Source organism: Neltuma alba, unplaced genomic scaffold (genome assembly GCF_004799145.2).
Source record: "Neltuma alba isolate B1F8T4 unplaced genomic scaffold, ASM479914v2 tig00001982_pilon, whole genome shotgun sequence".
NCBI classification, from domain to species: domain Eukaryota; kingdom Viridiplantae; phylum Streptophyta; class Magnoliopsida; order Fabales; family Fabaceae; genus Neltuma; species Neltuma alba.
Window position 1 is genome coordinate 81957 of NW_021632696.1, and position 15679 is coordinate 97635.

Consider the following 15679-nt stretch of genomic DNA (forward strand, 5'->3'; position numbering starts at 1 on the left):
CTTTGAATAACGTAATTTATGTAATTTGTTATTTAGCTAATTATAATTTGCTACAAAACTTTAATTTAGTTATAACAGATGTTCCTCTTAGAGAGCTCAATGCCCTTTTGTAACAGTGATCGTATAGAAGGTACTTCCATACAAACTATGTTGATGTAAGTTTTTATCTTTCTGTGTTTGTAGGTGGAAGATATGCAATAGGCATATATTAGTATGACTAATGAAAAAAAATAACTGAATACAGACATTATATTAAGTGCCTAAGCTCTCTTATACCATAAATTTAGTGATCCTTTAATTATCTTCACTAATTTCTTTATCATAAAACTTGGTTAGCATAGTTACTGAGAAGAATAATGAGTGAAAAAGAATTAGTTTAGTTTCTTGTACATTTAAACATTCACAACAATCTTCCAAGTGCTTTTTATTTAAGATAGAAGAAAATATAAATTCCTTCAGCAACTATCATGTACTATTCTCTTTTTAAATGCATTTTCTATATTGGTTATGTGAGTTGGGAGGATTTCAAAGGTATATTCAAAAAGCGAGTTTTATTAGAAGTTGCAAATATGTCGCAACAACTTTTACCTCAAAATTTCCCGAAATTTGGAGGAATTCCAAACTTTCTCAAAAGAAAAGTAAGAAAAAAACTAATTTACATGTACACTTGTGCTTTCCTTTAATTTTTAATTTAGTATTAATATATTTTTCTTTCGTAATTAAATTTTTTTTAACTTTGTTCTGTTTGTATCGTTAACTCTATAGATCAAGAGCTAATGATGTTAATTTTTAAGAGAGCAAAGTTAAAAAAATTTAATTAAGAGAAAACAATACAAAGATATCAAATTTAATTTTTTTTAAAAGATAGATATATGTAAAATGACTTTTTCAAAAAGTAATAATGGAAGTCGGAAATATTGTTAATAGTGCAGTTTGTTGATAGTTTGTACTTCTTCCTTTGGGACCTAAATTATTAGTTATTAGATGAATTTATTTTGATTCTAAATACTCTCTCTGGTTTTTAATACACGAGTTAGTTGACTAATTTGAGTAGATTATAAAAATTAATTAAATTAATTATTTGTAATAAATAAATATTATTGATGAAATATTTAATATGTGTAACTACTATAAGGATTGTCTTAAAAAAATAAATAAATATGAGAGACGAAATTAATTAAAATCTTATATTTAATACCAAATTGAAGGTCAAATTAGCTCTTATATTAAGAATATAAGATAATATAATATATCAATTTATTTTGTTTTTAAAATTTTTAATTCGTCCCAAACTCTCCTTGTTAATTGTAGGTGTTAACAGGGTTTTCTATCGGGAAAGTAATTTCTAATACAAATGATTAAAAGAGATACCCTAAAAATAGTATATATTTGTAACAAATAATTAATTTAACTAATTTTTAATTTTTGTTTTTTAGGTATTTAGCTCTCATTCGAGGGGGAAAAAAATCAAGCCACCATAATGACTCGTCACCGGCCGTATTTCTCTTACTTTAGTTGTAAATGTTTGAATTTCTTTTGTGAATTGCTTTATCTTGGTTTTTAATTTCTATATTTCTAACTCCTTAATTTATTGTGAATTACTCCAGTTGTAAACGGCCTTATTTTTCTTGTGCATCCTCTTATTTTGGTTGTAAATTGTTGTTTTCCACTTGTGATTTTTAACTTCCTAACATATTGTGAATGCTAGTTCTACCTATAGATGGTCTTACTCTAATTATAAATGGTCTTATTTTTCTTATGAATTTTCTTATCTTAATTGTAAATTTGTGTATTTCACTTGTAAATTCTAACTTTTTAACTTATTACGAATTACTTTAGTTGTAAATGACCATATTTTTCTTATAAATTTTCTTATCTTGATTGTAAATTCTCATATTCCACTTGTAAATTAGCTTCTCTTATTGCTATCTTTGTAAGGCTCCTGTTGTCTTTTCACTCTAAGAACTGATTTCACTTTCGGAATTATCTGGGGGCATTGTGAAATAAAGGTCCTATATGGGGACCTAAATGAGATTTTCCCAAAACATTAAAAAATTCCCCACTGCCCTGAAGGCGGTTCTTGGCTTTCGAAGTGTACAAGTCGCCCCTGCAAATTCGAGCATGAAAGAATAACGAACTTCTTTTATTCCTCTCCTATCAATGGCGACGACTGTAAGCAATAACTTGGACAGCAATGAGCCAGAATTCGCGGGCTGTCGTTGGTATTCACCAGAAACAGGAATTTACACTAGCAAACACTCTCCGGTGGAGCTTCCTTCAGACCCATTTCTCGATGTTGTTTCTTATATTTTTTCTCACCAACACAATGGAGTTTCAGCTCTCATAGATTCTTCATCTGGATGTTCAATTTCTTACTCGGAATTGTTTTCTTTGGTGAAATCCATGGCATGTGGTCTCCAAAAAATGGGTGTTTCAAAAGGTGACGTTGTTCTACTTCTAATTCCTAATTCCATTTACTATCCCATTGTTTTCTTGGGTGTTTTGTATCTTGGCGGAATTGTCACACCGTTGAATCCTCTAAGTCACATTTCAGAAATCCGTAAGCAATTATCTGAATGTGGTGTGAGTCTGGCTTTTACTCTACAAGAGAAAGTTCGAAAACTACAATCGTTGGCCATTCCAGTTATTGAGGTTCCCGGAAATCTGAAGGACTTGAAATACTCCGATTACCCAGTTTTTTATAATCTTGTTTCGGGTAAGTCGGATTTGCTTCCGAGGCCGGTTATTAAACAAGAAGACAAGGCGGCTATAATGTATTCTTCTGGGACTACGGGTGCAAGCAAAGGAGTTATTCTAACACATAAGAACTTTGTTTCTATGGTTGAGCTTTTCGTGAGGTTTGAAGCTTCTCAATATGAATATTCAAGCTCAAAGAATGTGTTTTTAGCTGTTCTGCCAATGTTCCATATATATGGTTTATCACTCTTTGCAGCAGGATTACTGTCTTTAGGCTCTACGATTATTGTAATGAGAACATTTAACATCGACGAGGTGATTAAGGTGATTGATAATTACAGAGTCACACACTTCCCTGTTGTTCCACCAATATTGACGGCATTGACCAAAAGGGTAACCGACATAAATAGGAGTTATCTGCAAAGCTTGATACAGGTCTCCTGCGGTGCCGCACCTTTGAGCATAAAGACAATAGAGGGCTTCATCCACACTCTACCTGACGTTGACTTTATACAGGTAAAAGAACTTTTCACTGAGCAGGCTAATCAGGAGAATGTGCACTATCACTCATCAAGTTGCTGGAGTTACTTCTTATTTCTTTCATCACCCATGGTTTTTATTTATTAGTCGACTGCATCAATCATCCTGTCTAATAATGAGAGTTTGTAGGAAATGAAAAAGAGTTCTGGTATAAATTGTTTTGCTAACATTCTCCTAAAATACTATTTGTTTTACCCAAGGTACATTGGGGCATGCCTGACCTGGAGATGTTGAATGTATTTATTCACCCCCTCTCTACTTTTCATCATCCAAATTCTGGTTGCAAAAGATATATATTATTGTGCCAGTGTTAGCGGTATCCAATGGAAAGATTGAATCACCGTTGATGAACTTTAACTGTTTAGTTGGTATTGTCAATGTTGGTTTCCTTGAATTTCTAAGTATATTCAGCAGTGATATTGTTTCGTTTTAGGGTTATGGAATGACTGAGTCAACTGCAGTAGGAACACGTGGCTTCAATACTGAAAAGTTTCGAAATTATTCTTCTATAGGGTTGTTAGCTCCCAACATGGAAGCAAAAGTAGTTGATTGGAAGACTGGTGCTTTTTTGCCTCCAGGCAGTATTGGTGAGCTTTGGTTGAGAGGGCCTTCAATTATGAGAGGTAAAACCATAGTCACTTCCCCGAATATATATAAAATGAAAGTTAATTACTTCATTTATTCATTAAATTGTTATATAAAAGCCTTATTTTTTGGGGATTTTATGTTATGTTGATGGACATCTAAATGAAATAAAGTGAACGCCCACGATGTTGCTCTGTTCTGCGGAATATCATAGTTGCCTTCTCTTTGACAGTTTTCCTAGCTCTACCTATATGAATGTTTTGTTTCACTTTGTTCTGACTATCAGATGTCACTCCTATTGAAACCTACAAGTTACTTGCCATATCATTAATTGGATGCCACATTAAGTTTCCATTTAGCATGAGGAAAATTGCAAGTAAAATTTATATTCAGGGAGATATTAGATTCTGTTATAATGACTTTGTTCCTGTCATTTTGTTATAGGAGAATACACATCCTCTAGAATCCTTAATGAATTAAGCAATTATGGTTGCTTATAAATTTACCTATATTTTTTGTTATTCTGGCTGAAATAATTTTCTTCTTAAACTCTTCAGGGTACTTGAATAATGACGAGGCCACAATGTCAACAGTTGATAAAGATGGTTGGCTACACACCGGTGATGTTGTTTGGTTTGATCAAGATGGATATTTATATTTGTCCGACCGCTTGAAAGATATTATCAAATACAAGGGCTATCAGGTGTCTAATTTAAAGTACAAGAGAATAACAATCTTCGCTAGATCATATGCATATGCATGTATAGAACAAAATACAAAAACCTAAAGAACAATCATGTAAGGATGTGTGCATGTATATGTGTTAGATGTAACCAATTGGCTTTCGATATCAATGGACTATCCATTCTCATGTGAGTTGGTTGATATATGCTGAATGAACAAAAGGTTGAGGAAACTGTCACTCTTTCTTTACTTTTGGGTTAAATATGTTTTTGTTCCATTTTAGACATCAACATGAACTCAAAATCTCACGCTCCTTAGGTAACAATCTGATTTCTATGTATAAGGAAATGGACCTGAAAGATACAAAATGACCTTCACTTAAAAAGGTGCCCGCGGAAAAATTTCTCTAGCATGATACAACTCGAAGGCGTTGTCACTTTTAGGACGCTATTGGACACCTATTTGTTAAAGGATTACTTTCTTAGATGCAGGTGTCATTGTCCCCCTAATATGTTTATCCTATAGTATGATCTTTAATCACAGAGATCTTCTTCATTAATTTAAATCAGTTTTATATTTTTTATGTGTATTTTCTTATATGGGTTACAATCATTTGTAACAGATTGCTCCTGCTGATTTAGAAGCTGTGTTAATTTTGCATCCCGATATAGTTGATGTAGCAGTTACAGGGTAAGTGTGAACACTTGATTTATGCTAAACGAACTCTTCCTATAATCAATTAAAAAAGCCTCACGTCTTTAGAATTGATTAATGTCGGACAAAAATAGGCACTCCTATTCTTATAACGACTGAATTGATTCTGTATAATGCCTTGACCTTGATGAGAAAAAGCCAATTTTCAAATTCGTTACCGCATCATCACAATCACTAGAATTTAGCTCAGTTTTCCTCTGAGGTTATTTGTTCTATAAGCAGCAAAAATGTTTGTAGACATTCCAGTCGTCAATACTTTGTAAAGTTCCCATTAGCCGTTCATCATCCTTTTTAGTGCCAATGATGAAGAAACTGGGGAGATGCCAGTGGCTTTTGTGGTCAGGAAGGTTGGAAGTGCCCTCTCTCAGAAAGCTATTATGGATTATGTTGCTCAGCAGGTTCGTCGTCACAAAACTAACCCACCATTAATTTTCTATTCACATTTACAGCTTTTTGTTTTTTTTTGGGCCAACATTCACATTTACAACTTGAACCAATGCTTTGGTGTGCACGAAAGTACTTTTCACCTTCTAAAATTTTTCTCTGTTTTTTGCAAGGTTGCTCCATACAAGAAGGTGAGGAAAGTGGTGTTCATTGACTCAATACCAAGGTCAGCTGCTGGAAAGATTCTCAGAAGGCAACTGAGGCGTTGCTTGGCTTCCAAACTTTGAGATGTCTTTCTTGGATTTCTTTCATGCTCCAATATTGCCTGGCAAAAATATTCCTGAACAGAACTTGATTCATCAAGGCACATACCACATTTTTCCTTAAAATCATCTCCCAGAAAATTTTGGCCCACATTTGCTATCGTGCTTAGATTTTTACCATGATTGACCTTATGCACCATCCCTCGATTATATATCACTTATTTGTTCACCGCTGATTATGAAATGTGAGTTGTATGTTTTGTTTACTCCCTTCGGTCTTGCACACAGGACTTAGCGGGCCTTGTAGTGAAAAGGTTTACTTTAGACCTACTACGAAATACGAATTGTGACATCCTAATTTAGACTCTGTTTGGATTAGCAGTAAACCAACTTCTAAACTATTTATGAAGTTTAAGCACGATTGGGCAATTTCTCTTGTGTTTGGAGCAATTTAGCAGTTTTTGGCCTATCTAAATTTTGAGCCAAGGGCGGCTTAATTTCGTGTGATTGTAAAAAGTAGACTTTGCCTATTTTTTGGTTTTAAATCGTTCGATTGTGTGCTTCCTCATCTGCACATGGACTTCATTTCTTTCTTTTCTTTCATCTCTCCTTGCTAATACATTTGAAATTATCTATCACGAATTTAACATGATTTTTTGTTGTAATATTTTAAATTTTTCAAAAATTATTTTTTATTTTATATATACATAAATTATTTTTTAAAACATTTCTAATTTCTTTAAATATATTTTATTCATTAAATTTAACTTCTTCATGTTAAAATAATTTTACACAATTATATTATGTAAATTGATAATTTTTTACCTATTTTGGTGATGTTACAAACTAAACTTATTTATTCAATTATAATTCAAACAAATTCTAATTTTGCAAACTAACTTATATATAAAAGGCAATCTAAATATAAATTTACTTTGTTTTACAAATCTAAAAAGAACTAAAGAGGTATTTTAAGAAAAATAATGTATATTTTTACAAGAGTGAATAATTTTTCTTGCTTGCTTCTATAACATGGACATTAGTCCACTAATATAAATTCACTGGGCTTTATAACAATGTGCGCGCGCGTGCGCACATACCAAGAACTTTCATTTCAACTGAATGCTTCCTGTTTACCCGAACAAGAAGGAGGAGAGTCAATGCCTCACTGTACCTATATAGAGTAACTGATATTTAAAATTCCCGTTGGGGTTCATACTGCTTGCTAAAAAATTTCAACCCCAATCTCATCCTATTCAATTGACCTCTTTTTTCGTCCATTCAAATTCTTTCGGGACCCACGTAATTACTAGCGTGAATGTTTTCTCTTCGGGAGTATCCAGTGCCTCACCTCCCTCGCCGATCCCATGGCGACCTCTATGGTCATATCCCATAATTTATCTCTTTCTTCCATCAACCCTCGTCATCCCAAATATCTTGTCAAGTCACCAGTAGTTGCTCTCAATGGCGTTCGAAGCTCACAAAGGCATTCCATTTTGCAAAGCTCAGTCGTACCCATTGGAGGTTCTGGATTCAATTCCAGCTTTTTGCGTACGCGTACTCAAGAGAATTGCAGAAGTCGAGAACTTCTGACAAAATCGGCGGAAACTGACAGTGGAAAAACTTCCACAATTGGCCAAAATGTGCGACTCTGTTTCGATGTTTAATTGGGTTTGTGCCGGTTAAAGAGCTGGTCTTATTTTGTTTTGCTTCAATGTACTCCAGGTGTTTGGGCTATTGCATTTGCTTGTCTCGTTGGGGCTTATTCTTGCGATGGACAAATATCTTAAGAAAGCCTTCCTGGCTGCTGCGATTAAATTCCCTAGCGCACTGTTTGGGATGTTTTGTATATTTTCCGTTTTGATAATTCTTGATTCCACTGTGCCATCTGCAGCCACAGCCTTAATGAACTTCTTCGAACCGGCGCTTTTGTTCATTCAGAGATGGCTCCCCTTATTCTATGTTCCATCTTTGGTTATCTTGCCCATTTCTGTTAAAGATATTCCAGCTGCTTCGGGCATCAAGATTAGCCTTATTGTAGGTTGGTGAATATTCTCTGAGTCGTCCTACTATTTCTTTTACTGTCTGTGGAATCTTCTTTTTTTTCCCTTTCACTATATGTAGATGGAAAGCATACTGTTTTATTTGAATTGGTTGATCTGCACAAGTTAGATTCGTCGTTTAGTTTGCCGCTTTACGCTGTTTTCATTGCTTGAAGAATCAATTGATCGTTTGGTCCTCCAAAAGTTACCCAAATATACTTTGCCTCAATCTGGTCCCTAAAAAATCAAGAGTCTCATTTTAGTCTTCCAAAGATTGCTTCTATTCTAAAATAATCTTCATGTTAAGCTCATTAGTGCATAATTAATGGGACAAAGTGATGTTATTTGATTGAGTGAGTGATGTGGTGGCCGTCATAATATTGCCCAAGCATTTTTCTCAAACTTTATATTGAGCTGAGTTTATGAAACACATCATTTTGATGGTCACATTAACATTTTTATGGATTTAACATGAGAACTTTTTTATAACAAATATTATTTGAAGGACTAGAATTGGACATCAATTTTTGTTGGACTAAATTGAGACAATGTAGTCTTTGAAGGACTATAATATCAATTCACTCAAACTTGAATCAGCACTCCTACTTAGTTTTTCTTTTCCTGATATGCCATGTCTGATGTGCCTAAGTTGTGTTGTGTTGTTATACTTTCATTCAAATGCCATGCTGATATTTGTCTGTGTTATGCAGTTGGGGGTTGGCTGGCTACACTATTGGTTGCTGGTTTCACAGCTATAGCAGTAAGAAAGCTGTGAAGACAGAAATGATAGATGCTGAGCCTATGAAAAAACCCTCCCCATTTTCTCCCCTTGAAGTGTGGGCTTGGACTGGGATTCTCGTTGTATCATTTGTGTCTGCATTATTTTACCCCACTGCACTGGGTACAAGTGCCAGAACCTGTCTTCCTTTCTTACTTGCATCCACAGTGTTGGGCTACATGGTCGGTTCTGGGTAAAAAATTTCGTTCACTTGTGTATCTACATAATAACAAGGTCTTGATCTTTGTTCCTATAAGAGATTATTATCATCCTTTCTTTCATATATATATGTATATATATTAAACTTCCAGGTTGCCATCAGATATGAAGAAAGTATTACATCCAATCATTTGCTGTGCACTTTCAGCAGATGTGACAGCTTTGGCTTTTGGATATGCTTCGAAGTTGGGGTTTGAGCCTGTTCTAGGTATTTAATGCTAACTGCTTAACTCACTAAATTATTAAAAGATATTTAAATTCAGGATGTGTGAGTCTAAGTCTGGCTTTCAGAAAAATATTTTTTTTATTATTTGTTTTGTGACTCTTCTTTCTACACACAGGATATTACCTTACGAAGGTATCCTCTAACCCTGGAGCTGGTGACATTTTAATGGGATTTTTGGGATCTGTCATTCTCTCTTTTGCCTTCTCTATGTTCAAACAAAGAAAGGTAACTATCTAGTTTTCAAATGAAATAAATGCAGTAATGCAGCAATGAAATGGAGTTTGGAGAAAAAAAAAAAAAAAATCGCCTCTCTCCTTAATGTGGCCAAGCCATCCTGTTGATTGGTATATTATTTCCAGCTTGTAAAAAGGCATGCAGCTGAGATCTTCACCTCCGTTATAGTCGCAACTGTATTCTCATTGTACTCAACTGCTCTTGTCGGACGTCTCGTGGGATTAGAGCAATCTTTGACCGTTTCCATTCTACCCAGATGTATAACTGTTGCATTGGCCCTTAGCATTGTGTCTTTATTTGAAGGTACATATTATGTCTGCCCTGAAACCATATCTTGATCACCATTGTGCTTTGAGGTTCTATATTTAAAATTTGCTCCCGTTGCTTTTAGGTACCAATTCATCTCTGACAGCAGCTGTGGTTGTAGTAACTGGTCTGGTTGGGGCAAATTTTGTGCAAGCAACGCTTGATAAATTTCGTTTTCGCGATCCAATCGCTCGAGGAATTGCAACTGCATCGAGGTATATTCTGTAATTCATAATCACACATACTCGTCCAAAAACATCTCTTCTAATATTTCATAGACTGAGGTTATCAATGCTTTTCCTTCCTGAATCATGCTCAGCGTGTTTCCGAGGCGACCTTTTTAATCTTAGCTGATTAGTGGTTGCACAGAAAGAGAAAACTGAGGTTTTTCATTAAGATTATGGCGTGCTGAAGAGAACTGGGTTATAAAAGGGAAACTGAATTATAATGACCTTCTTGAAGTGTCATTGAAATTACAGACTTACTTTTTATTTAGAAAATTTTGAAACACTTTCTCTGACACAAACCTCTTGAATGATTTAAAACAGTGCTCATGGACTTGGAACTGCAGCACTGTCTGCGAAGGAACCTGAGGCTCTGCCATTTTGTGCCATTGCTTATGGTCTGAACGGTATCTTTGGATCTATTCTTTGCTCCATTCCTGTTGTTAGGCAAAGCTTGCTTGCTGTTGTTGGCTGAATCTGAGGGCTCCAGCATCTCCACTCTTGTAAACCGCCTGAGGCATTGTCAGAGACGACAACACTAATTTACAGAGCCATCCTTTTCTAAGAACCTCGTTGCATGTAATAAGCCATCCGTTCATTTGTGTAATAAACTGTGCAAACAGTTTCTTATTTTGATGTTAATTTATCCCTTAAATTGATTTAGACCGGGTGTGCATAATAACAACAATAATAACAAAAGCAAATAATGAACAAGCATGTAAACTTTTAATGGAGAAGTATACTACTTTCTATCTTTTGCATAAGAGTTAGTTTGACTTTTAATTTGGTTCTAAATATAAGATTCCAATCTACTTTGTCTCTCATATTTATCTTTTTTTTTTTTTCAAAGTAATCTTTATAATAATTGCACATGTTAAATATTCTATCAAATAATAATTTTAGCTAACACACATGATCAGTAAGTGTATTTTATAAAAGACAATATTGATTTATTACAAATAACTAACTTAATAAATTTTTTTAATCTATTTAAATTAGTCAACTAATTTTTATATTGAGCCTGTTTAGCAGGGCTTTTGTGGGCTCAAAATTAGTTTATTTCACTTATAAGCCTGATTGGAAAATAGATAGGTGTTTGGCTGGGCTTAAATAAAAAAGTAGCTTATGTTTTTTAAGCTGGAAAACGTACGTTCAGGTTCAAACTCCATTTTGTAGCTTATTGGATCACTTTAAGAGCTTATATGTTCTTCCTTTTATACGATCTTGCATAATTCACAACCATTGGCAGTAATTTTTTTTTTATTTTTCTTATATTTTCAATTTTAATTTACTTATTAAATTTTACTTTTTTACATTAAATTAAATTAAATTTATTGTATTATTTCAATTTATTTGTTTATCACATTTCACTTTATATTTAAAATACTTTTTATGATTTTTCTAAAGTTTTAAAATTTAATTCACTCATTAAATTTTAATTTTATTGTATTATGTGAAATCATTTTTTTAATCATGTTTCATTATTTATTAAAACTCATACCTATTTTGGTTATTTTACAACCAAACTTACTTTTACTCAACCATAATTCAAATAACCTTTTACTAATCTCACTTTTACAAATTAGTTTTTTTGAACTCCAATCCAAACATAATTTAGCTTATCTAATTTAGTTTTTACCCAACTTCACTTTTTTTTTTTTACCCAACTTCACTTCTCCTTAAACTACTTTTTTAATAAGTTACTTTTCTAATCGCTGATCCAAACGGATCTGTTGAGGATTAGAGGTAGTATTAATATGCTTACATATTTTCCCTTAATTTTAGGAAAAATGATAAGAAAATATCTTTAAAATTTATAAATGACAAATTAATGATTCCATATTAAAAATATCAAATTACTCTATCAAATCAATTTGGTATTTTGAAAATGTTGTGAAATAGAATTAATTTTCTCAAAAATACATTTCTGTTTTTGGGCTGAATGTAATGAATGACGTGTTTCTTTCATTTCATCAAAAGAAGGAATAATTATGTTCTAAATCGTTGGTTAGTGCAACGTGAGACATGAGAAGTAGTGGTCAAAAGTCAGAGCTGATTCCACGAGAATTCTGGTGATAATTTTAGAAGGCGGGAGATTACCATGAACGTGAAGGGTGGTGGAGGAAGGAGGAGGAAGAATGAAGACCCAACACGTGTAGGAAGGCCAATTTGTTGTCGTAGAGGTGCCATTTTAGGCGAAGGTGATCGTCTTTCTGAGTTGGAGGCGGATCAACAAACCCTATCGCGCTGCGTTGTTCTTTCCTTGTTCGTCGCCTGACAGCGGAGGAGAAGTTTCCATGCTTCTCCTTATCCACATTGCTTCTTCTGGGATCCGCTTCGCTATAATTACCTCTCTTCTCTAGCTCGTCCATTTCTATTGCATTCTGGGTTCTCTTTCCTTCCAAGTCCAAGGTCTCTTTTACTACCTTTTTCTTGGCTTTCTGTCCTTTATTTTTTTGTGTACTACGTCGAAGCTATCACCTATCTTCAGAATTGTGTTATAGCATCAGCCTGATTGCAAAAAAACACATACTTAGTATTGATATTGGATATGATACGAATTTTCATATTGATGAGGACGGTCTTATCGTTTGTCATATTTGTGTTGTTGAATTCTTATTATTTTACCACGCATAGAAACGGTAGAGAATGGCACAAAATTATACTCTCTCACATTACATTGATATTTAGGCCACTGCTGGAGCACAATGGAATTTTTTTTCCCATTCATTCATTTTTAGTTAATTTTATTTGTTATTGAACATCGTTTTTCTTCTTCTGAAGCAATTGTTTGTTGGTAAATGATTCTTTCCTTGAATCTCTGCGTTTTATAGATATTTATCTTGGGTTTCAGACCATCCTTCAGGAGATCCCAGGTGCTAAATTGAAATGGATGGTGTGAAAATTATTGAAGAGATGCCACTTTCGGAACCCTCAATTATTGTTGATCAGGCTGCTGGGGAAGTGGGAACAGAGTTTTCTCCAAAGCCTTCTGATCATGTCAATGCGAAGAAACGCGTTATTGATACAGCAGCACCTTTCCAATCTGTCAAAGAAGCTGTTTCCAAATTTGGAGGAACTGTAGACTGGAGAGCCAATCGAGCCATGAGTATGGAGGTATATCTGACTTACGCGGTTGATTGCTTTTAGTTCTGTTTACTTTTTGGTTTTTTTAAATGTATTTCGTCTTTTTGGGGTTTACACCTCGCTCCATTTGCTTAACACATTAAATTTAAGAAGTCATTCGGAAATAAATCTCTTTGCTATTTGTTTGCCTTGTAAAGTTGATGGCATTTGAATAGCAAAGACGGTATATGAATCAATTAAAATTGAAGTATAAGTTAAAAATGGAACTTGATGCAGAGTTAAGAGACTGAAATCACATTTTCGGCCTGGTATTTACATCCTCAAAGGTTTAGCATATATTCGTACTTTCATGGGATGAACACAATTTTGGTTCAGTTTACATTGAGGTTGAATTTTTGTGTGAGCAACATTGAGGTTGAATATCAAGAACCACTATTTGTTTCCTGCTTTTACAGAGGATCAGGTTTGCAGAAGCAAAACTTGAAAAATCAGAGGAGAACCAACTACCTAATGAGGATTTGGGAAGGACTTTGAAACTTATAGATGAATTGAAACTCAGCCTTGAGAAGGCACAAAAGGAGGAACATCAGGCTAAGCAAGATTCAGAACTTATGAGGCTCAAAGTTCAAGAGATGGAGCAGAACATCGAAAATGAAGCTAGTATTGCTGCTAAGGCTCAACTTGAGATTGATGAAGCCATGCATGCAGCTGCAGTTTCAGATTTGAAAGCCATAGAAGAGGAACTGGAATCACTGCGTAAGGATTTTGCTTCTATGGTGATTGAAAGTGAGAAAGCTATTAAAGAAGCTGAAGAGGCTGTTGCTGAATCTAAAAAGGTTGAGAAGACAGTGGAAGATTTGGCTCTTGAGTTCATTACTACTAAGGAGTCATTGGAGTCCACGCAAACCAACAACTTAAAATTTGAGACAGAAAGAACAAGAGCAGCCATGGTTGGAGATCTCAGATCAAAACTGGATGCATCTTCTTCTTTACTGCTTGATTTGAAAGCCAAACTAGAAGAGACAAAATTGAAGCAGCAGTATGATGAAGAACAAAGAAAGGAACTTGAGGAAGTAAAACGCAAAATAGCAAAAGAAACTGCTGAGGTTAACTACTTGAGGGTAGCTTCCCTATCGTTAAAATCAGAACTTGAAGAGGAAAAATCTGTTAGTGCCGTGATTAGGCAAAGGGAGGAAATGGCGTCTGCTGCAGTTGCATCTCTCAAAGATGAACTTGACAGAACTCAATCTGAAGTAGCTTTGGTTCAGAAGAAGGAGAAAGAAGCCAGAGAGAAGATGATTGAGCTGCCTGAGAAACTGGAAGAGGCAGCCCAAGAGGCTGATCAGGCAAAGATGCTTGCTCAGGAAGCTCATTTAAGGCTGCAGAAAGCAAAGGAAGAGGCTGAACAAGCAAAGGCCAAAGCAAATGAGATGGAAAGTAGACTACTTGCAGCACAAAAGGAGCTAGAGGCTGTCAAGTCTTCTGAAAAGTCAGCAATGGAAGCAAGTAAAGCATTGCAAGAGAGTGAATCAGCTAGAAGCAACAGTAATGCAGAATCTCCCTCTGAGGTGACACTTTCAATGGAGCAATATGATCATCTCTGTAAGCTTGCCCATGAAGCAAATGAGCAAGCCAATAAGAGGATTTTGGCTGCTAATTCTCAGATTGATATGGCTAAGGAGTCTGAATTGAGAAGCTTGATGAGGTTGGAAGAATTAAATCAAGAGTTGGCTGAAAGAAGGAAAATGCTGAAGGAAGTGACCGAGAAAGCTGAGAAGGCAAAGGAAGGAAAATTAGGTGTAGAACAAGAGTTGAGAACTTGGAGGGCTGACCAAGAGCAACGAAGAAATGCCAGTGAAGAAACCCAAGGAACAGTAAATCAGAACAAAGATTCCAAGTCTGGTTCTGATGGAAAGCAAGAACCCAAAAAATTGGACCAACCTACAAACAAAAAGGGCACTGGACCATCCTTAGAAACAAAGACCAAAAAGAAGAAGAAGTCATTGTCATCAAAGATTGCCATGTTCTTTTCCAGAAGAAAAACCCATCCAACTAAGTGAACTTAATCTTTTACAGTAGTCCTACCTCCCATCTTTCGCAATTTTCCTCACATGAGGTACAATTGTTTGATTTGACCAATGCTGCAAACATGTGTCTGTTTGATATACTTGTAGGCATGGTTGATAGGACTTGATTCTCACCCGGTGGAACTCTGGAATCTGTATGTGCTGTGAATTCTGGGGACACATGCTTTTCTATCAAGTTCTTGGTTGTAAAAAGATAATAAGATGATTTTTTATTATATATAGGCTGTAGCTATTCAATTATTCTTTGTTTTTACTCTGTTTTCTTATTTTATTTTTCCTTCTTGAATTGAATTTGAGTTTTTTTATTTTAAATTACCGTTTTGCTGATAGATCTTCATTTAAGCATCATAAACTGTTCTTTTCCCCTGAGAAAATTTTCCTTAATATGATGCATGTCATGATTATGCAATTAATTTTAGGCTCAAGATCATAAAAATCTCAAACTTTTCATGCTCTGAGCAAATAGTGGCCTACGTATTGGTTATTGGTGGTGATGTGAAAGTTATACCGCTGGAAGAGTTCTTCAAATTTTGAATTAATGCGTGTAAAGTTACTGGGCCTTTCAAATTATTTGTTTCCATTCTTATTTTAAATAACATTCATGTAGAC

General features: G+C 34.7%; 2 protein-coding genes and 1 pseudogene across 3 annotated transcripts; all 3 read left to right on the forward strand.

The window, feature by feature from the left end:
* Positions 1 to 2160: 2160 nt before the first annotated feature.
* Positions 2161 to 5993, forward strand: LOC114715116 (4-coumarate--CoA ligase-like 6). The gene is made up of 6 exons (XM_028899910.1): positions 2161 to 3213; positions 3671 to 3860; positions 4380 to 4525; positions 5129 to 5196; positions 5516 to 5618; positions 5778 to 5993. The coding sequence occupies exons 1-6, from the start codon at positions 2161 to 2163 to the stop codon at positions 5889 to 5891; spliced, it is 1674 nt and encodes a 557-aa protein (XP_028755743.1). The 3' UTR covers positions 5892 to 5993.
* Positions 5994 to 7131: 1138 nt separating this feature from the next.
* LOC114715027 (plastidal glycolate/glycerate translocator 1, chloroplastic-like) lies at positions 7132 to 10559 on the forward strand (annotated as a pseudogene).
* Positions 10560 to 12004: 1445 nt separating this feature from the next.
* LOC114715149 (protein WEAK CHLOROPLAST MOVEMENT UNDER BLUE LIGHT 1-like) lies at positions 12005 to 15325 on the forward strand. Of its 2 annotated transcripts, none has more exons than XM_028899945.1 (3): positions 12005 to 12308; positions 12731 to 13013; positions 13439 to 15325. In XM_028899945.1, exons 2-3 carry the CDS (start codon positions 12786 to 12788, stop codon positions 15041 to 15043), a joined length of 1833 nt encoding a protein of 610 aa, XP_028755778.1. In that variant the 5' UTR covers positions 12005 to 12308; positions 12731 to 12785; the 3' UTR covers positions 15044 to 15325. The 2 variants fall into 2 exon arrangements, with proteins under 2 accessions (XP_028755778.1, XP_028755784.1); XM_028899951.1 differs by having other exon boundaries at positions 12751 to 13013.
* The last annotated feature ends 354 nt before the right edge of the window (positions 15326 to 15679 follow it).

Bases quoted from the DNA above. Each gene is read 5' to 3' on its own strand.
- LOC114715149 (XM_028899945.1), top strand. From the start codon at position 12,786: ATGGATGGTGTGAAAATTATTGAAGAGATGCCACTTTCGGAACCCTCA. The intron at 13,014-13,438 runs GTATATCTGACT...CTGCTTTTACAG, and splicing joins ATCGAGCCATGAGTATGGAG to AGGATCAGGTTTGCAGAAGC.
- LOC114715116 (XM_028899910.1), top strand. From the start codon at position 2,161: ATGGCGACGACTGTAAGCAATAACTTGGACAGCAATGAGCCAGAATTC. The intron at 3,214-3,670 runs GTAAAAGAACTT...GTTTCGTTTTAG, and splicing joins CTGACGTTGACTTTATACAG to GGTTATGGAATGACTGAGTC. The intron at 4,526-5,128 runs GTGTCTAATTTA...CATTTGTAACAG, and splicing joins TCAAATACAAGGGCTATCAG to ATTGCTCCTGCTGATTTAGA.